Here is a 21,544-nt window from a genome sequence, read left to right as displayed (position 1 = left end):
AAATCATGCGTGTTCAGGACTGGATCATGCGTGTTCAGGAAGTTACCCTGCCCAATACCCCGTTTCACACTGGGGGAAACTGTGGGTTTTGGAGTGGAGAAACTGGCCTGCAGTTCCCTGGCTGGTTGTTGGGAAAGAGGGCTTGGCCTATATGTTTCTACACCATACCCGGAACAGAGTTTAACACATCTAAATGGCAGAAGACTACACTTCTGTCAAAAATCAAACCCTGCCACCTTAAATCAAGTCTGTTTTGTTAAGTGTGAGTCTTGACTTTTTTCTTTGTCAACACTTTAATTTTTTTGATGGAAGAAAAAAATGCTACCTTAGGAACTCATGATTTTGTTTTAAGTTAACATTAATGTCAAGCATTTAGTAAATTCGAGTTCAATTCATGTAAGCAAGTAATGATCCTGTGAGGTTTATTTAGTAGCAAGAGGCCAGATGTTTTCGCTTGTTTGCCAGATAAGAAATACTGTATGTGAAGACTGGTTCAGAGATATTTAAGGCACTGGTCATTTGTCCAAAAACTTCACCCAGGATTCCCAGGGAAGCTTTCACATCTTCCCAAGGGTTTAGGAGTGATGACTTTGAATTGTAATTTTATAGATCCTGTGTGGATAACTGTCAGTATCTGTCAGACTTCTTCTATTAGGTTGAAGAGCTGGGATTTCCTTTTAAATTCTTAAAAGTAGTTTGGGAAAAGTGATTGGGGAATTGGATCCTCAGGAAGTTGTTCTGATTCCATTTCCTTCATGACTTTAGCTGTCTCTTCTATCTGTGAGAATCTTAGGGCTGCACAGTACTGAGTGTTGCTGCTTTGAATCCATGCACTGGGAACGCGTAGCTTTTGAGAACTTTTCTGTGGATGAGTGTGTATCATTTATGTCATTAGAACTCTTTTTCCCCATTACATTTTGTGTTCATCAGTTCTTTGAGTTTGCCTTCTTTAAAACCCTGCTGGAGGATTCAAGATCTGGAAAGTAACTGATCCAACGTATCCCACACAGGGGAAGCTGGAAGATTAAAAAAAAGAACAACAACAAAAGTGTGTTTGCCAATCCTAGCAAATAGTGCTAAAGTTTAATCACAGGCCAGAGGTCGGCCAGCTTGCAGTGGGGAAACTGAATGAGCGTCCCTGCTCCTGCCGGGAGGGCTTTCGGACCAGCCGACCTTGTCACTGTCTGAGACTCAGCTGATTGCCTTTGTATCTTTTATTTCTGGCAGCTCCTTTAGCGGCAGAGTTTTCCGAGTGACCTTCTTGATGCTGGCTGTTTCTCTCACCGTTCCCCTGCTTGGAGCCATGATGCTGCTGGAATCTCCTATAGATCCACAGCCTCTCAGGTAGGCTGCCCCGCAGTCCTCAGGAGGGGTTGCTTGACAAAATGTAATAGGCTGAAATAATTTCCAAGGAAAGGAGGGTGATTAAATCAATCTGATCTGAAAGGTAAGTTAGGAGAAACAGAGTTTTGTGATTTCTTTAGTACCTGGATTTTTATGCTGAATTAGATGTTACTCAGGAAATATGCATGGTATTTTGCCTGTCATTGTTTAAAAAAACTGCATAAACCAAAAACAAAAATTCAGAATTAGAGAAGCTTAATAATCATTAGACAGTCAACCGTAATTCAAGTAGCAAAAACACACACAAATGGAGCTTCAGTTAGCTCATTTATATTTTATAAGTAACTGATTTTCTACAAAACCCACAATTAGTGTTCTTTTTTTCCTAAGTTACCTTTCACCGATAGAGATCTATGAGTAATGCAGTCCATTATAATTTGAAAAAACTATTGTATATGTAGAGCCCCCTGAAATAGATTTGTGTTTATAATTATAGTGGGATAGAGCCAGGCTCTCATCGATGTGACGATCTATGACTTCCATGTTGACATAGTTGCAGGAGGGTTGTGCAGTCTGGTTCAGTAATTTCCTGGTTCCCCTTACAACTGCTGATGGGGTGAAGCCATCTGAAGCTTATTTTAAATGAGTTAGTCCAGGTAAGGCTTTAAAAACTTCAGATAAGAATCATATCTAGTTAAAGAGTGAATATAACATACTAACTGAATAATGTAGTTTTTTATCCATAAAAATTAAGGCTTTATATTGGATCTGATTCACTAAGAATGTAGAGGACACAATTCTGACCTTAGATTGACATGTGTAGCTGAGTGAACTTTTTGTTGTCGGGTTTAGAATAGTAAAGGCACAAGTTGCTGTAAACACACAATTTGCTCATGTAAAATTGAGAATGGGTGAAGGACTGGGGACTCTAGTCAGCCCCAAGAGTGTCAGCTCTGTAATTCCTGGTGTGCCAGTGGGTCCTCAGATGCGTTTTTCTGCCTGAGCCAGGCCTGAGGACATCCTGTCTCCAAAGGACGGGCGTCGGGTGGCGGGTGGGGAGGAGATCCCCTGATGTGTTGAGGGAGGGGCTTCTCTCTTTCTAACCCTTCTCTACAGAGCACGATGTCTCATTCTACCCAAAGGGAAACTGACCTGGGCCTTCTTGGATAGTCCAGTTGGCTAAGGTGGGGGAGTGAACTGTGTCCACAGTCGGGGATTAGAAGCTTGGGTTGGGAGGCTGGCCTTGGAAAAGGAGGCTGAGACTGAGTTTTGAGTTGGAGAGAGAGGTTGGAGCCTCAATGATTGAAGACCTTTGATTGCAGGAAAGATGATTTTATGTGTTGAAAGGGTGGTGAAGAAATGCACTGGGAAATGGGGTATGTAGCCCTGGCCAGACACTGAAAGGAAGTAGGGCCTACTGGGGATTGGAAGTTGTTTGTACAAAGTGAGTTCTGTCTGTTGAGTAGAAGAGCCTGATGAGGGAGGAAAGGAAGAGAAGCAGTGGAACCATCGCAGCCAACAGGGACCTCTCTCCTGGGCTCAGCTTTTGGAATGGCAGTGGAACTGTCACAGCCAACAGGGGTCTCTCTCTTTCCTGGGCTCAGCTTTCGGAATGGCAGTGGAACCATCGCAGCCAACAGGGACCTCTCTTCTGGGCTCAGCTTTCATAATGGCAGTGGAACCGTTGCAGCCAACAGGGACCTCTCTCCTGGGCTCAGCTTTCGGAATGGCAGTGGAACTGTCACAGCCAACAGGGGTCTCTCTCTTTCCTGGGCTCAGCTTTCGGAATGCCAGTGGAACCATCGCAGCCAACAGGGACCTCTCTCCTGGGCTCAGCTTATGGCATTGGAATCACAGCTAACAGGGACCTGTCTCCTGGGCTCAGCTTATGGCAGTGGAACCATCACAGCCAACAGGGACCTCTCTCCTGGACTCAGCTTTCAGAATGGCACACTCAAAAACAGGAAGATAGGCCCCAAAATGCAGAGCAGAAGCAGAAGCCTGGTACGTGACAGAGCTTGGTGTGTCTCATGCAAGTACATGTGACTGCGACACAGACCATGCCCCATGCACGCCATCCCAGCGGGTGCCGACTCAGCTGCAGCCCTCTCAGCCCACAGTCACTCTGTGAAAGGACATGGTTTCTCTCCAGAAGGGAACAAAAAGTTTATTTTTCATAGAAGGATATGGATGTTTCTAGTCACTGAAAAAATAGCAGTTAAAGTCAAATTTATGGTAACAAAAAAAATACAGGAGCATTTTGGAGAATGGATTTGGTTGCTGTAATTTTAAAGACCAACAGAAAGAGTAATTCTACTGAGAGATGAAAGTTGCAGTACTGTTAGAACTACACATTTTACTACCGGGTGAAACTGTCAGACTGAGAGACATTTAAAAATAGCAACAACCTTTATGGGTGGTCTGGGACATCAAGACCAAATAGAAGCACTGTATAAAACTCAGGCAGGGCCCACAAGAGACCCCCTGGGGAGGGAGAGAGCAGTGCCCCACACCCTGGCTTCCTGTGTTAGGGAGAGAGATGTGGGGGACCTCAGAGGACTGGTTCTCAGAAGTGCTTAGGAAAACCATTGTGCAGTCTGTGGGTCACAGTGGGTCACTTCTCTGCAGTTGAGTATCACTGCATTAGTGCAGGCTTTCTTCACCTGTGCCAGCCATCCGTGATCATACAGATGCCCTGTTACTCTGTTCACATCTCCCCACATTGTCACAGGGATCTTGAAAACCACTCTGTACATGCTATAGGAATCAGGATGTCATATATGCTATGTCTGTGATAGCCCTCTAGTCTTTCCAAAAAGAAGGGAAAGTGGCTTTGCAGGGCAGGTTTTTGGCAAAGCCCTGCAGCCTTCCTGGTGACTTTGTCCTCAAGTACTGAAACCAGCTGTGTAATAGTCCAGACTGGAAGAGCCACCATCCTTCTCTTTGTCCCTCCATACTCCTGGTCTGCCTGTTCTCTGATTTTTTAGAGATTTCTAAGTGTGGTCTAAGCTCTCACGGGAGTGATGTAGTACCCTGGGTAGACTCCCAAACACCCGTTCATCAGCTGAGTGGCCGTTTCTGCCCTGTCTGCTGGCCTGATCCTCTTGACCATGGTGGCCCCGCACTGCCTGGCGTGTAGAGGTGACCGAGGCCGAGCGAAGCTGGCAGCTCTGCTTGTCATCGTGGCATGGCACCACTTGCCCCAGGTGGGGTTTCCCTTCCTTCCTCATTTGCTGTGAAGAGAGCTTTAAAGAAGCTCTTTTTGCTGTTGTCATAAACTTTTCCCCAATTCTCCTTCCTGTGCTTGAGTTCTCTGCCTTGCTGGAGGCAGGGGGCAGGGGATAATTGGAAGATACTCCTCTCCACTTTGCTTTCCTCCAGCAGTGCTCATTGGAAGCCTTCTGTGTGCCATGTTGGGTGTCAGGTGCTGGGAATACAGTAGAGAAAAACACAGAAAGAAATCCCTGATGTCATGAAGCGTATGTTCTAGTGGGGACAGACAGACCATAAACATAACAGAAGCAGATTACACAGGGCATGAGAAGCTGGTATGTGCTATGAGGAGCATGGAGTAGGGCAAGGGCCTGGGTTCGGGGGAGGTATCGGATATTCAGTTGGGTGGTCAGAGTGGGCCTCCTGGGTGGGGGATGGTTGCTGTTCCAAGTGGAGCAAAGAGCTGGTGAGAAGGCCCCGGATAGGGAGATGCTGGTGTGGTTAGGACCCAGCAGGGAGGGGCTGGTGTGAGGGATGCAGAAGGCACAAGGGAGAAAGGGGGCAAGAAGGTGCTGTGGCCAGGTTGCGGTGCTCAGAGGCTGCTGCCAGGACTTGGCTCTAGGTGAGAGGGGCCATTGTGGGGCTCTGAGTAGAGGAAGCTCATGATCCAGCATGGCTGCTGGATTGAGAGTAGACTACAGGGGTCAAGGGAGGGAGCAGGGGCGAGGCGAGAGGATGGTGGCCCCAGCCAGGGTGGTAAGGAGGACATGGGGAGAAGGGTTCAATGGTGTCTTTTCAAAGTGGCCTCAGCAGAACTTGATGGTGGGTTGGGAGGCGTGACATACTGGCACATGGATGGAAAGGAGGAGTAGAGGCAGGAGTTTCTGGAGCCGTGTCTGTGAGTAGAAGGGCTCCAGGGCCCAGCTCAGGCTCCTGCTTCAGGGAGAGCCTGGTGGGCCCTGAGAGTGTCAGCGGGAGGTGGAGTGCCCTGTGCTGGACCATGGGACGGTGGCTCCAGTCCCAGGAAGGTCTCCCCTAGCTCCTTCCATCTTCTCTGTGAAATACGAGGCCGGATCATCAGGTGTGAAACGTGGGCACTGCCCCCCACCACCCTAGGTAGACTCCAGTGGCTGTAGGGCTGTGAGTCACAGGGGTGAGGAGGTCCAGCTGCCCTGAGGCATTGGATGGGGTGGGGAGCTGGGGAGGCTGGAGGATGGGTGGGCACAGGCCCCAGGATGCTCTCAGGTGACAGGACTGCTGAAGGCCTTGCACTAGCACATTTATATTTTTATATTTCTTTTGTATCATGATGTTTTCTGATATCCTAGAATAGTTTTTTCTTAACATTTGTATTTCTGGCAACTGAGGATGTTGTTAGAAAGTGCCATCTTTATCAAAGAACCGAGAGTAGGTGCTCGGTACACATTTTCTTCACATGTGTATTTATAGACAAATCTCTGGAATTGCATTATTTTGCAGCTTCAAAGAACCCCCGCTCTTGCTTGGTGTTCTGCATCCAAATACGAAGTTGCGACAGGCAGAAAGGCTGTTTGAAAATCAACTTATTGGACCGGAGTCCATAGCACATATTGGGGGTAAGTCTGAGCTGGGGGGGGCCTTCCAGGCTGTCTGTTGTCTGAGGGGGCGGGTTCTGTGGGAGCAGCTGCAGTGGCACGCTGCCCCTGGACCGGGGCCCTGCACATCCTTCTTAGCTGCGGACGTGGGACTTGGCCCTCAGACATCACATGGGAGGCCCTAGTGGCTCTTTCTGCTGGTCTCATCTGCCCAGGTTGCATGCCATTTTAGCACTGGGTGATTTTGAATTCATTTCTATGGAACACTTTGTTGTGCTCAAAGTGTTGTGAAAGGAAAAAGGCCAAATACAGATACTGATGTTTAGTTCATTTATCAAAGTTAAATAGGTATTTGACACTACAGTATTTCTTAGTTCCATTTGCTTTGTATAGATTTCACTGTGAAATGAAGACAAATGGTTCTCAATATTTCCACTGTTTTTGTCTGTATGTTTGAAAGCTCACTTTGATGGGTACACTTAAGCGTACCCATCTGCATCACACTTGCCCCCGCCTCAGAACTAGAATTGGGTCTGGTTCTAATACTTGCATCTCTAGCGACCTTGAGTAAGGCATTTTCTGTTTGTTAAAATGAGAATTAAGTTTAGTATTGGGAAGGCACAGATAGTCACAGATAGTTTAAAACTTAATCTGGTGTGGGCTTGCTGAGCAGCTTCTTTGGAAGTGCTGCTTGTTATTCTGAAACACACTCTGTTCTCCAGGCAGTGGGTGGCTGTGGATATGTGCACACAGGGTGCTTCTGTTGTGCTCTCAAGGCCGGTCAGTGGCCTCTCTTCTAGTGACGTTTGACCAGCTTCTCTTGCCCGGGCCCTGTTATTTGACACAGGCCCCAAGGACTGGTCCATTTCTGCAGTTGGTTTGTTTTCTTGGCTGTCAAAGTCAAAATTGTTTCAAGAAGAGTAAATATCATGATAGAACTTTGTATTTCTCTTAAAAAGACATTGGCATTTATTTGTGTAAATTTTAAAAGCTTTAGCTTTTTTTGGTGAAAAATCAAATATTACTCTTTAAAACTGAAGCTTAACAGCAGTTGAAGTGCAAATCAATGATCTTACCTCCCAAAGAGAGCACTTCCCTGTCTTTTTCCTTTTCACTGGGTTACTTCTCATTGTACTTTGTCACCAGGTCCCAGCTTTATCTCTTTCTTTGATGAGCTGGTGACATTTCTTGGCCAGGCACAGTGGGGTCCCCTCTGGTGGGTGTGAGCCACAGGGACCTGCCATTGCTGTCTCTGCCACCTCATTTGGAAGCTGCCCTGGGGGTTGGCTGGCAGGTTGCTGACAGTGGAAGGAGGTACTAGCTCTGGGGAGTGCTGGGAGAGAGTAATCACCAACTATAGCAGTCTTTATTTTATTTGTTTTTAAGTAGACTTTATTTTTAAGAGCAGTTTTAGGTTCACAGCAAAATTGAGCAGAAGGTACAGAGATTTTCTGAAAAAGAGTTTTTATTACGATTGGGTGTTGCATTTCGTCAAATACTTTTTCTGCACACATGCCATGCACAGCCTCCCACATGATCAACATCCCCCACCACAGGGGTACGTTTGTTACAACTGATGTACTCACATCAATACATCAATAGTACTCAGAGTCTGTAGTTTACGGTAGGGTTCACTCTTGGTTTTATACATTCTATGGGTTTGGACAAATGCCATGTATCCACTGTTATGGTATCATACAGGGTGTTTTCACTGCCCTGAAAATCCTCTTTGCTCTGCCTGTTCATCCCACTCTTTTCTTTTAACCCATGGCAACCACTGATCTTTTTGCCATCTCCATAGTTTTGTGTTTTCGAGAATGCTATGTAGTTGGACTCATACAGTATGTAGCCTCTCCAGATTGGCATCTTTCACTTAGTAGTGTGCATTTATTTAAAGTTCCTCCATGTCTTTCCATGGGTTGATAGCTCATTTCTTTTTAGCACTGAATAATATTCCATTGTATGGATGTGCCACAGTTTAGTTACCTACTGAAGTACATCTTGGTTGCTGCTAAGTTTTGGCAGTTATGAATAAGGCTGGTATAAACACCTGTGGGCAGGTTTTTGTGTGGACCTAAGTTTTCAGCTCATTTGGGTAAATACTGAAAAGCATAATTGCTGGATTGTATGGTAAGAGTTAAGTTTTGTAAGAAACCACCAAGCGTTTCCAAAGTGGCTGTACCATTTGCCTTCCCATTAACAATTAGTGAGAGTTCCTGATGCTCCGTGTCCTTGCCAGCATTTGGTGGTGTCAGTGTTTTGGATTTTGGCCCTTTTAATAGGTGTGTAGTGGTGTCTCATTGTTTTAATTTGCATTTCTCTGATGACATTTGATGTGGAATATCTTCATGTGCCTACCTGCCATCTGTATATCTTCTTGGGTGATGTGTCTGTTCAGGCCTTTTGCCCATCTTTGTAACTGGGTTGTTCATTTTCTTATTGTTGAGTTTTAAGAGTTGTTTGTGTATTTTGGATAATAGTTCTTTATCAGACATGTTGTTTGCCAATATTTTCTCCCAGTCTGTGGCTTCTCATTCTTTTGACAGTATCTTCTGTAGAGCAAGAGTTTTTAATTTTAATTAAGTTTCGCTTATTAGTTACTTCTTCATGTATCTCACCTTGGTTTTATATCTAAAAATTCATCATCATACCCAGGTGTTATATGTAAAAATTCATCATCATACCTAGATTTTCTCCTATGTTCTAGGAATTTGTTTTGTATTTTACATTTAGGTCTATGATCCATTTTGAATTCCATTTTTGTGAAGGGTATAAGGTCTGTGTCTAGACTTATTTGTTTGCATGTGGATGCAAACAAATTTGTCCCAGCACCGTTTGTGGAAAACACTCTTTTCTCCATTATGTATTGCCTTTACTCCTTTGTCAAAAGATCAAGTTGATTGTATATATGTGGGTCTGTCTCTGGGCTAAAAATTTTATCTGTTCCATTGATTTATTTTTCTATTCTTTTGCTAATACCACATTGTCTTGATTACTGTAGCTTTATAGAGAATCTTGAAGTTGAGTAGTTTCAGTCCTCTGACTTTATTCTTTTCCTTCAATATTGTATTGGATATTTTGAGTCTTTGCCCTCTCCATATGAACTTTAGGATTAATTTGTCTGTATCTACAAAATAACTTGCTGGGATTTTGATTGGGATTGCATTGAATCTATAGATTAAGGCTGGGAAAAACTGACATCTTGACAATATTGAGTCTTCCTATCCATGAACATGGAATATCTCTCCATTTATTTAGTTCTTTGATTTCTTTCATCAGAATTTTGTAGTTTTCCTCATATAGACCTTGCGCATATTATGTTATATTTATACCTAAGTATGCCAGTCTTTTGGATGCTAATGTACATAGTGTTGTGTTTTCAATTCCAAATTCCATTTGTTCATTGTTAGTATAAAGGAAGGTGAGTCAATATCTTGCAGTATCCTGCAACCTTGGTATAATTGCTTAGTTCCAGGAGGGTTTTTTGTTGTTGTTGATTCTTTCAGATTTTCTACCTAGACAGTTATGTCACTTGCAAACAAAGAGAGTTTTATTTCTTTCTTCTCAATCTGTATACCTTTTGTTTCCTTTTCATGTCTTATTGCATTAGCTAGGTCTTCCAGTATGATATTGAAAAGGAGTGGTGATAGGGGCATCTTTGCCTTGTTCTTGATCTTAGCAGGAAAGCTTCTAGTTTGTCATCCATAAGTATGATGTTATATGTAGATTTTTTTTGTAGATGTTCTTGATCAAGTTAAGAAAGTTTCCCCTCTACTCCCAGCTTGCTGAGAGTTTTTAATCATGAATGGGTGTTGGATGTTACTAGATGTTTTTTTCTGTATCTGTTGATATGATCATGTGATTATTCTTGTTTAGATTGTTGAAGTCTCTAACTGTGATAGTGGATTCTGTTTCTCCTTGCAGTTTCATCAGTTTTTGCCTCACATATTGGTGCTCTATTGTGAAGCATATACACATTAAAGGTTCTTATGTCTTTTTGAGGAATTGACCCCTTTGTCATTGTGTGATGCTCCTCTTTATCCTTGATAACTTTCCTTGGTCTGAAGTCTTCTCTGTCTGAATTTAATACAGCTACTCTGGCTTGCTTTTGGTTAGTGTTAACGTGATGTACTTTCTTCATCCCTTCACTTTTAATCTATATATGTCTTTATATTTAAAGAGGGTTTCTTGTACACAACATAGAGTTGGGTCTTGTTTTTTGAATAATTCTGGCAATGTCTCTCTTTCAGTTGGTATATTTAGACTATTTATGTTTAAAGTGATTATTGATATATTGGATTAATATCTACCATATTTGTTACTGTTTTCTATTCTTTGCCCTTATTCTTTGTTTCTATTTTTGCATTCTACTCTCTTTTTGTCTTTTGTAGTTTTAAACTGAGTATTTTATATGATTCCATTTTCTCTTCTTTCTTAGCATATCAGTTATACTTCTTTTTTTTACTTTTTGTAGTGGTTACCCTTGAGTTTGCAATATACGTTTGAAAACTATGGAATGTTTTATGAATTTGTGTATCATCATTGCTCAAGGGGCATGCTAGTCTTCTCTGTATCGTTCTAATTTTAGTATATGTGCTGCTGAAGTAAGCACTTAATGTGCTGTAATTTTCTCCTAAAGGATTTCTGGCAGTTCTTCTCCTTTAGTTGGATATAATCAATATCAGCAGCAGACATTGATGTGAGGTGAATATGAACTCATGCCCCTAGGTGCTGAGTGTCAGCTTGAGTGCTTCAGGACTAGAGAAAATCCTCACAGTTCTCATCACTGACTGGTATCTGCTGCACCCTTGCTCTTGAGTCAGGTTCACGCCCACAGGCTGCTTCTCTAGGCCCCCGCAGTTTTATCGCTGTAAGTTTTAAGGATTTTTTTATATTCCCGGAAATTGCTTCTCTTCCATCTTGAGAATTGGCATTTCCTCTAGAGGGCAGGGGGAACACGTAAACAAGCCCTCTTGTAGGAGAAGGCGGCTTAGTCACATTTCTTAGGCTAACATTGCTCTTCCTCCTCTTTGTGTTTTTAAACAGATGTGATGTTTACCGGGACAGCAGATGGCCGGGTCGTAAAACTTGAAAATGGTGAAATAGAGACCATTGCCCGGTTTGGTTCGGGCCCTTGCAGTAAGTTGGTGATAATCCCTCGACGTGTCTCTTCCAGTCTTTCAGAAAGATGTCGGATCGTTGTGTGGAACTGCTTTTCCCTAGAATGCCTGTGGGAGAAAAAGAACCTCTGACCATCTAGTAGATGGAACATGACGTCACCATGAGCTCTTCATTTGCTTGGTGGTCCTTGGGCCTCACGGTGCCTGATGGTCACCTACAGTCCCCATTTTGCAGCTAGGCAGTGGCTGTGGCCCCTGCTTGGTACTGTGTGGGCCTCGCCCCTCACCATTTTACTGGGGTCCCTGTTTACCTTTGTGGTACTTCAGAGGCTAATAGGTGTTATCACAGTGCTGCTGTGGAAAAGCAGGTGGCCTTGTCATTACTTGGATGTGTAAGTGTTATTCTGCCTTGGTCTCAGGAATTTCAGCCCTGTAAGTGAGAATACCCTTAAGTCATTCAAATTTTGAAAAACTAGAGTAGAAGACTCACTGTTGAAAATTGATAGTCTATAGACTTAATAGTTACCATTTTTTAATAGCTGGAATGTTTTTATTAAAATGATGCATTTTAATAAACACAAACAACACAAAGGCACAAAGGAGAAAATAAAAATCACCTGAGTCTTTTCAGATGTAATTGTTATGAACATTTTAGTGGTTGACTTTTCAGACATTTTTTTGTTCATGGACATCCACACCCACACATATGATGGAATTATACTCTACATCAGTTCTTTAACCTGCCATTTTCCGTGCCATTTTGGCAGTAAGCACCCTGCAGTGAGCATCCCACAGTGAACACCCTGCAATAAGCATTTGCAGTGAGCACCCATGGTCAGCACCTACAATAGCACCTGGAGTGATCACCCATGGTGAGCACCCTACAGTAAGCACCTGCAGTGAGCACCCCACAGTGAGCACCCCACAGTGAACACCCTGCAGTAAGCACCTATAGTGAACACCTGCAGTGGTATTTGCAATGAGCACCCGACAGTTAATGCCCCGCAAAAGCACCTGTAGTGAGCACCCTGCAATAAGCACCTGTAGTGAGCACCCCACAGTGAACACCCTGCAATAAGCACCTGCAGTGAGCACCTTCAGTGAGTACCCCACAGTGAACACCTTACAATAAGCATCTGCAGTGAGCACCCCACAGTGAACACCCTGCAATAAGCACCTGCGGTGAGCACTCCACACAAACACTCTGCAGTAAGTACCTGTAGTGAGCACCCCACAGTGAAAACCCTGCAATAAGCACATGCAGTGAGCACCCTGCAATAAGCACCTGCAGTGAGTACCCCACAGTGAACACCCTGCAATAAGCACCTGCAGTGAGCACCTCACAGTGAACACCCTGCAATAAGCACCTGTAGTGAGCACCCTGCAGTGAACACCCCACAGTGAACACCCTGCAGTAAGCACCTACAGTAAGCACCCTGCAGTAAGCACCTGCATTGAGCACCCCACAATGAACACCTTGCAATAAGCACCTGCAGTGAGCACCTGCAGGGCAGTTGTAGCTCTAATGCCATGGTCTAGTCTTGTTCTGTACAGCATGATGTATGGGAAGGGATGGATGAGATGCTTGGATACTGAGAACAGCACAGGTAGAATCTGGGACCAGCTACCAATCCCCATCTGTTTGTTTTTCTAGAAACCCGAGATGATGAGCCTGTGTGTGGGAGACCCCTGGGTATCCGTGCAGGGCCCAATGGGACTCTCTTTGTGGCTGATGCATACAAGGGACTATTTGAAGTAAATCCCTGGAAACGTATGTGACAATATCTTGTTTCCTTCTATGAAGATTTTAGATCTTTTAAACAATATATGTATGTGTAGACTTAATAGGATTTGTTAACAACAATCTACTAAAGACTCTGATATTTCTTATTCACTGAACAGTACTGAAAACATTGCCTGCAAAAGTCAGCTAGTTTTAAACACCAGAAAACTCCCTACCCATGATTCCATTTGGTCCATACCCTAATTTCCTCCTAGTATTTATATTTTAGCCACAGGGTCTCAAAAGGACTTATTTTGAGGAAGTTAGACCTCTTTCGGTCTTTATTTTTCTGTGTGTCTCTCTGCATCTTGTCTATTTGTTTTCTGTCTTTCTTCTCTGTGGCCCTCCCCTTTGTCTCTTCCTTTCTATTTTCTCCTGTAATTCCTACTCTTCTCTCCCCTGACTGCTTGTGAGTCCCCTTGACCAGGCTGTAATACGTGCTGTGTGTCTCAGTGGAGGTTCCTGCTGGGGAGGAGTCCGCTGTCTTGTGCAGTGCGTGGGGTCCCGAACATAGGCCTTGCAGCCCAGCTGCTTGGGGGCATTCCACTCTGCTGGGCACCAGCTGTGACTGCAGGTCCCTTGGTTGCTCTGTGCCCAGCTTCCTCATCAAATTGGGGTTATAGTAGCCCTGCCTGTGGGATTGTTGCGAAGGTTTAAAGGTGATCACACCTCGAGGGTGTTTAGCACTCAATCCATGTTCTTTCTATTATTTTTAAAAACTTACTACTACTTTTTTTTTCTAAAAGCAGATGAGTAGAATGTCATTTCTCTCAAATAGAACTAACAAATAGAACTAAAGCCTGCCTAACACTTGCAGTAGATGTTATCAAGTCAGTTGGCCTTAGTAAAAGAAAGAATTCTTCATCCTTATAGAAAAGATTCTGCCTTTAATGAAGTTAGTCTAAAAAAAATCATTTAACACCTAATAGTGTTTTTACTATAAGAAGGAATAAATCTTCTGACAAATGACATGGAGAAGTTTCAGTTTTTCTTTTTAAATCAGTTAGGCTAGTTAGTATTTTGAAATTATTGAGAAGTTCCTAGTTCAAGTCAATCTTTTTCTTTCTTTTTAAACTTCAGGTGAAGTGAAACTGCTGCTGTCCTCCGAGACACCCATTGAGGGGAAGAAAATGTCCTTTGTGAATGATCTTACAGTCACTCAGGATGGGAGGAAGATTTATTTCACTGATTCTAGCAGCAAGTGGCAAAGACGAGACTACCTGCTTCTGGTGATGGAGGGCACTGATGACGGGCGGTGAGGCCTTGCTCCAGGTCTCCCATTTGTTGAGTTCACCAGCCAGGCCAGCCGCTTCAGCAGAGCCTATTACTTCTAGGGACCAAGGGAGTATTTCCAGCATCATGTTTCAGCTTCTAGGACAGGACCTTAGTGGCTTCTGGAGGCAGGTGATGGATGTCACAAAATGGAACAAGGTGCTTTCGTTTTCTCTGAGGAAATAAAACAGGCCAGTCCGTCTGAGGGTGCAAGTCTAGGCAGTCGGGAGAGACCCCGGAGGCAGGCCTGGGCTTTGGGTTGCCTCTCTGAGGGGGATTCCTGTCCAGCTCCCAGGTCAGCAAGATAACTGACCTTGGGGTTCCCTGGAGGGGACACTGGATCTGCTCTGGATGGGGAAGGGCCACCAGGGGCCAACCTCGAATCAAGTTTGAGCAGGGCACCCAGGGCCTGTTGCTCCAGGGTGAGGCGGAGTCACCTTCTGCAGGCCCAGAGTGGGAGCCAGGGATTCTCCCCCATAACCCTCTGCTTTTGGTGTTCCACAGCCTGCTGGAGTACGATACTGTGACCAGGGAAGTAAAAGTTTTATTGGACCAGCTGCGGTTCCCGAATGGAGTCCAGCTGTCTCCTGCGGAAGACTTTGTCCTGGTGGCAGAAACAACCATGGCCAGGATACGAAGGTGTGTGCGGGATTAGCTGAGCCATCAGTTACTGGCCACAGCACATCATGGCCGGGGTGGGATGGGCACGGAAATGGGATCGACAGAAATCAGAGGCAGCAGCGCACCTTCTGCATGGCATGTTAAAGAAAATTCAAGGGTGCGCTTTCTTTCTCCCATTGCGAGTCGCAGTCTGGGAGAGTCTTAAGGCCGACTGGTGCAGCCCGGGCCCCATTCCCCTGTTGGCAGGGCCTTGTTCCTCCCCCAACCTGCTTCCCCTCTGTTCATACTGGGCCCTGTGCACAAAGGTTTCTTCTCAGCAGCTGTGCCTTTGTTCATGATGGACATAGAGCACTTTCCATATATATATTTGGACCAAGACCAGTTTGGTGCTTGGCTAAAATTTTTTTTCTGAAATTGAGGGGCTGTGGTTCACTGTCTGCTTGGGTGAATTTTTCAGAGTCTACGTTTCTGGCCTGATGAAGGGCGGGGCTGATCTGTTTGTGGAGAACATGCCTGGATTTCCAGACAACATCCGGCCCAGCAGCTCTGGGGGGTACTGGGTGGGCATGTCAACCATCCGCCCTAACCCTGGGTTTTCCATGCTGGATTTCTTATCTGAGAGACCCTGGATTAAAAGGATGATTTTTAAGGTAATTATAAAAACTGTTATTCCAAGAAAGAAAATGGAAATGAATTGAATCATATTTTTTTTGACCCTTATAGCTTAAAAATCTAGTTCTGCTTGTAGTATTTGGCTCTGAATGACACTTAGAAACACATTTCATTCTTCATCCTGAAATGCAGAGTTAAACATTTGGACCCTTTGGTTCTTATGGTTTCCCTTTTTCTGGGTGTTTTTATTGTCACCCTCACCATCGCGGCTTTGGACATCTGCCTGCCTGTCAGTCTCTGGTTCCCTGTTTCTGGGTGTTTTGATTGCCACCCTCACCATCGTGGCTGTGGGCATCCACGTGCCTGTCAGTCTCGCTCCTCCATCTGCCATGGCTGTGCCAGGCCTTCTCCGCTCTCCACCCTCCTCTCTGCCTCCTCAGGGAAAGAGTCGGCAGGTGCCCCTTCCTCCCTTCCCTGCAGGTGTGGCCACCCCTGTAACCCAGTCACCACAGCTGCCGTCCCGCCTGCTCCCTGCTGCCTTCTTGCAGCCTCACTGCCAGGCACCCTTCTCTATGGAGTTCTGGTGCCCTTTGATCTCTTACCACACCCAAATCGTTCCCTTTTTTAAAAAAAGTCACCCACCCCCACCAATGGCCAGCCATAGCCCCTTCAACACAACAGCCCCTTCAACACAGCCTTTAAATCTTGCCATTTTCCCAGTGGCTTCCATGAAGCACCCCACATCATAACTCAGCACGTTTACACTGTGGAGGGGTCACTTGCTGACGTGGGCACTTGTGTAATACAGAGATCTGCTTTTCCAGCAAGCTCCATGTCACAGGCTGAATACGTATTTTAAATTGATACTGAATATTTGAACAGATACGGAAATACTAGCTTATGGTCCTGGGGCTGACAGGCAGCAGTTGCTGAGTCCTGCTGCTGGGCTGTGTGTCTGGACCCCTCCTGGGGGCTGCGCACACATTCTCAGTTAGACTGGCTCACGGCCTTCAGTGATGTGAGTTCTGTGGGTCACTGTGTGGGAAGTCCTAATCTGTTGAGAAATCTGTCCTTCTCTTTGCCTTATTGGCTCCAGAGACAGCATCTGTTCCTGCTGGGACCTAGGGGGAGGCAAAATGGCAGATGGGCTAGCACAGGGGTTTTGGAGGCTGCCGGACCAGCTGTGGGATCCTGGGCCGGGGACTTGGACTCTGCCTCAGGTGCTCTGTCTGTAAAGTGGAAAGAATAATAGCGCCTCATCAGGTGCTGGGAACATTTAGTGAGAATCTGCACATAGTGCCCTTAGCGTAGGGTAGTATGAGTGGTGGTTGTGTCTCTTCCCCTGAATAGAATGTGCATACCATCAGAGCAGGTATTTTTCTGTTTAGTTCATGCATAGTTCATTTGTCGTCCTCCACACCTGCAACAGTGCCTGGCACATGTAGGCGCGAGGACGTACCATTGATTGAGGGCACAGTTAGGGAGGGGGCTGCAAGCATGAGGGAACATGGAGTCTTCCTGCAGCTGGGTGAGGAGGGGTGAGAGGGAGGACCACAGCCCCATGGACTTGGAAAGAAGGTTCAGTTTTATTCAAAATGTAATCCAAGTCATTGAAGATTTTTTTGTTTTTTGTTTTGGAGACGGAGTCTCGCACCCAGACTGTACCCAGGCTGGAGTGCAGTGGCGCGATCTTGGCTCACTGCAACCTCTGCCTCCTGGGCTCAAGTGATTCTCTTGCCTCAGCCTCCTGACTAGCTGGGACTACAGGCGTGTACCACCACGCTCGGCTAATTTTTTTGTATTTTTAATAGAGACGAGTTTTCACCATGTTGGCCAGGCTGGTCTCGGACGCCTGACTTCAAGTAATCCATCCGCCTCAGCCTCCCAAAGTGCTGGGATTACAAGCGTGAGCCACCATGCCTGGCCTGATTTTTTTTTTTTTTTTAATCTCGAGGCAGTATCAAAGCTGCGGAAAGAGGGAGGGTACAAGGGATTTTTTTTCCCAGCACTGTTTTCGAGTTAGCTGCTGGCCTAATGCCCTGTCACTCACTACAGATGCCTGAGCATGTGTTTGGCACATTCTCCTTCATTACCACCGATCAAAACCAGGAGATGCCCACAGCTCCCCTGTGACTGTCCGGTCTGCAGGCCCCATTCAGATTTTGCCAGTTGTCCTGGTGTTGTCCTTTATAACAAACGATTCAACCCAGGATCAGGAATGGTGTTTAGTTGTCAGCTCTGTTTAATCTCCTTCAGTCTAGGGGATATTCAGCTCCTGTCTTTTTTTGAATTTTTGGCCTTGATCCTTTGAAAGTGTACAGGTCAGCTGTGTCCCAGAATGTCCCTCCGGTAGGGTTTGTTTTTCATGTTTGGATTCTGGTCTCACATTGTTGGCAGCAGTGGCACAGCAGTGAAGCTGTGCTCATCTTGGCGCAGCTGTCATGAGGGCGCAATACCAGTTTGCTCTGTTGGGGTGGTGGCAACTTCGGCCACCTGATTCAGGCAGAGAATGCCAGGTGTCTCCACCTGGACGTGGTTCTTTCATGTCTAATTACTGAGTCTCTCGCAGAGAGGTGGTTTCTGTAAGTAATCACCAGTGCCATCTTATGGTTTCCCATGTTCTTAATGGTGATTGTGTTACAGTCATCATTGATTTTGATGCTCAGATTACCCATCTGTGGCCAGGAGGAGCCCCTTCAATGTGGCTTCTGGGCCTTTGGGCATGTCCTGTTGTCTTGGGCTAGCTCCTCACTTTCCAGCACATAAGTCGTTTCAGGTTCCTCTTGTATTGTCCCTGCTCCAGCTCTGCAATCGGCCATTTCTCCCAGGAGCCCTGGTTCCCTGTGGAGGAGATCTGGGTGCTGAGTGTACTCACTGCCTTGGGTGTCGCTGCTCCCAGGTCCCCAAGGGACAACGCTGGGAGTACAAGCACACGATGCATACTCACATATACCTGCATGCGTAGACATCACACACACACCACTCACGCTTATGCCTGCATCTGTCATGTGTAAATTGAAAACCATGACAGCACCGCAGGACTGATCCAAGTTTTCTCCCATTATTTTTCCCCCTATTTGTACCTCTGTAACAGTGAGAAACCTGGATCCCATTGTCCTCCCTAGGTTTACCTGTTCAACCATTTTCTGTGAATGTGACCAATCTATGGCTGCTGTGCCCTATCACATGGCCCCATCCAGGGCTGTAGCACCCCACGCTGGGCTGTCCCCTTCCTCCCTGACCATGTGCGGGAGGCTGCCTTTCGCCTCAAGGGCTGTGATCCCTGCACCGGGCTGTCCCTGGGTGTACACCTCCTCACCTGCATGGGCTCTCACAGCCTGATCTGGGCCTCACTGTGGGGACACCTCCTCACCCCGTATGGGCCCTGACAGCCCGTGCCAGGCCACCCCCCTGCAGGGACACCTCCTCACCCAAGCAGAGTGGGCTGGTCTGGGTCACCATGGTCTGCCATCCCCGGCACACATGTACCCTGCTCAGCCCCATGCTCCTGATGGAGTTGTTTAGGAGGGGAGCGATGTAGTACAAAGAATGTTTTTAAAGAGAACTGCAGCTACTGCAAGGAGAACAGCTTGCAGCAGGGCTCAGCTGGCTTTGGGAGCCTGTGTGGAAGCTGTCTCAGTGACTGGGGAGAGGCGGCAGGACAGGACCTAGGCCAGGGACACACACAACAGATGGCAAGACTGGCAGCTGGGCTTGTAGGGCACAGAGAGACTGGGATCAAGGGAGGGCTGGGGTCCTGGCCCTGTCTCCGGAGATGGGGAGGCTGTTGAATTTGAAGTGCTATTAGAAAGGCCAGGCAGACACGGGTCCCAGACAGTGAGACTTAGCACTGGTGTTGGAAATGGAGATGGCGATTTGAGAGCTTTCTGGGAAAGTGACTAGTTGTAATAGTGAGAGAGGATGAGATCTCTTAGGGAGAAGAGAGAAGAGAGGAGAGTGGGAAGGATCCACGGCCAAACAGCAGGAGATGGCATTTCGTGGGTAGTGGGAAGCCTTGGGAATTTTTTGAGCTGTAATGCAGTTGATCTATCGCTGTTGAACCTAGAGTCTAGTCAGCTTGTCTGTCTGCTTGAACATTTTCAGTGACTGGGAGAAATTATTCGTTGGACACTTGTTTGGGTATTTTCCCTTGTATTAAAAGCTAGAAATCTGTCTGTTAATTTCCATTCCTTGGTCTTAGGCAGTGGAGTGCTTTGTCATAATTTCCGACCAGGTGTCCTTCTGCTCTGCCAGAAATCACACCTCTCGCCATCTGTTCTCTGCTTAAAACTCTTCAACAGTCCCATGTGACCACAGAGTCCAGGTCTAAGCTCTTTTGTCTCCGTCCCTGGTGGCGTCCCTCAGGATCTGCACGCCCCGCTTTGAGGAAAGCAGTGGGATTTTGCTTTCTGTTTTGGAAGCCATGTTGTGTGGTTTGTGGACCTGCTCACTTTTTTTGAACGTGAGCTGCTCTCAAATCTCCATCATTTGCACCTTGCCTATTTGAAATGTTTTAAATCTAAACAGAAGACTTGTGTATTCCAGGGAAGCTGTGCTGGTTGTGATCTGGTGAGTAGAGATCATTCTGAGCCTTGGCTCCAGTGCTGTGACCACCTCGGATGTGATATGTCTCTCTGAGTTCAGCTGGGCCATGCAGAGATGTGCTTGCGCTGCTGTCCTTGTGCTGGGGAGCCTCTTTGGCCTAATCTTCACAGGGACAGGGGTGGGGTGGGGCCTGCTTTGGGGCCCCTGGGCTGGGAGTGGGAGCTGGGTTAGCTGTCCTGTGGGGCACTGCCCTGTGGGGCTGCCCTGTCATGGGAAGGAGTCAGACCCCATTCCTGGATGGTGGGGGCAGCGCGATTGATCTGCGCACAGCGTTCTTGGCCAGCTGGTGAACTCTCCCTGCACTGTTTCCCTCTAGCTCTTTAGTCAAGAGACGGTGATGAAGTTTGTGCCGCGGTACAGCCTCGTCCTAGAACTCAGTGACAGCGGTGCCTTCCGGAGAAGCCTGCATGATCCCGACGGGCTGGTAGCCACCTACATCAGTGAGGTGCACGAGCACGATGGGCACCTGTACCTGGGCTCTTTCAGGTCCCCCTTCCTCTGCAGACTCAGCCTCCAGGCTGTTTAGCCCTCCCGGATAGCTGCCCCTGCCACACAGGCCAGGAGTCTTCACACTCAGGCACCAGGCCTGGTCCAGGAGGAGCTGTGGACACAGTCGTGGTTCAAGTGTCCACATGCACCTGTCAGTCCCTGAGGGGTGGTGGGCATGGCTGCTTCATCCCTCGAGGATGCCCGGGCCCCACCTGGGCTCGTCTTTCTGTTTAGAGGGAAGCGTAACATATCTGCCATGAGGAACATAAATTCATGTAAAGCCATTTTCTCTTAAAAAAACAAAACAAAGCTTTCTAAGTACAATCATTCTCTAGGACTTGGGAAGCTCCTTGCACTTGGAACAGGGCTCAGGTGGGTGGAGCAGTAACGCACTACCCAGAGAACTTGCTGCTGTGGCCCTGTCCTGCGGCCTCAAAGTCCTTCTTTACTATTATATAATGTGCGGTCATACCTTTCTTTGTTGGGGTGGGGATGGAAGAGCAGAGGGAGCATGGCCCAGTGGTGTTGAGGCCAGCGGTGAGAGCTGTGTAAGCCAAGACGTGGAACTATGTTCTCAAGGGTTGTGTGGGACGTGGGCTCTCCATAGTGTGTATGAAAAGCATGTTGACTCTAGCGGCTCAGAGAGGACTTTGCTGGGTTTCTTTCTGTGAATATCTCTGCACTGACTGTGCTGGAATTGGATGATTCTGCAATTCGGGACCTACTGCAGGGGTCCATTTTGTAACGTCTTGTCTGTGACCTTTGTTCTTGACCTCTAGACCCCAAGATGTGAACAGTGCACGTGTTAATGTCATCTTTGCTCATGTGTTATAAGCCCCGATTTGCTGTATATTTTCACAAGTATGTCTACACACTGGTCATGATTTTGATAATAAATAATGATAAATCGA

General features: G+C 46.4%; 1 protein-coding gene and 1 non-coding gene across 2 annotated transcripts in view; one reads left to right on the top strand and one right to left on the bottom strand.

Annotated features, from left to right (window-relative positions):
* APMAP (adipocyte plasma membrane associated protein) overlaps positions 1-21,544 on the top strand; it is a 32,063-nt gene extending 10,519 nt beyond the window's left edge. The window contains exons 2-9 of the mRNA XM_054466946.1: positions 1,228-1,344; positions 6,037-6,152; positions 11,178-11,270; positions 12,906-13,022; positions 14,115-14,289; positions 14,811-14,945; positions 15,385-15,577; positions 20,461-21,544. Of these exons, the coding sequence (XP_054322921.1) occupies positions 1,228-1,344; positions 6,037-6,152; positions 11,178-11,270; positions 12,906-13,022; positions 14,115-14,289; positions 14,811-14,945; positions 15,385-15,577; positions 20,461-20,670 (1,156 nt within the window). The 3' untranslated portion in view covers positions 20,671-21,544. The remainder of the gene's footprint in view (positions 1-1,227; positions 1,345-6,036; positions 6,153-11,177; positions 11,271-12,905; positions 13,023-14,114; positions 14,290-14,810; positions 14,946-15,384; positions 15,578-20,460) is intronic.
* LOC129022225 (U6 spliceosomal RNA) lies at positions 10,637-10,743 on the bottom strand. The gene has a single exon (XR_008496307.1). It is a non-coding gene; the product is annotated as a U6 spliceosomal RNA (small nuclear RNA).

Source organism: Pongo pygmaeus, chromosome 21 (assembly GCF_028885625.2).
Source record: "Pongo pygmaeus isolate AG05252 chromosome 21, NHGRI_mPonPyg2-v2.0_pri, whole genome shotgun sequence".
Classification (NCBI taxonomy): Eukaryota; Metazoa; Chordata; class Mammalia; order Primates; family Hominidae; genus Pongo; species Pongo pygmaeus.
This window is presented reverse-complemented; position numbering and strand designations above follow the sequence as displayed.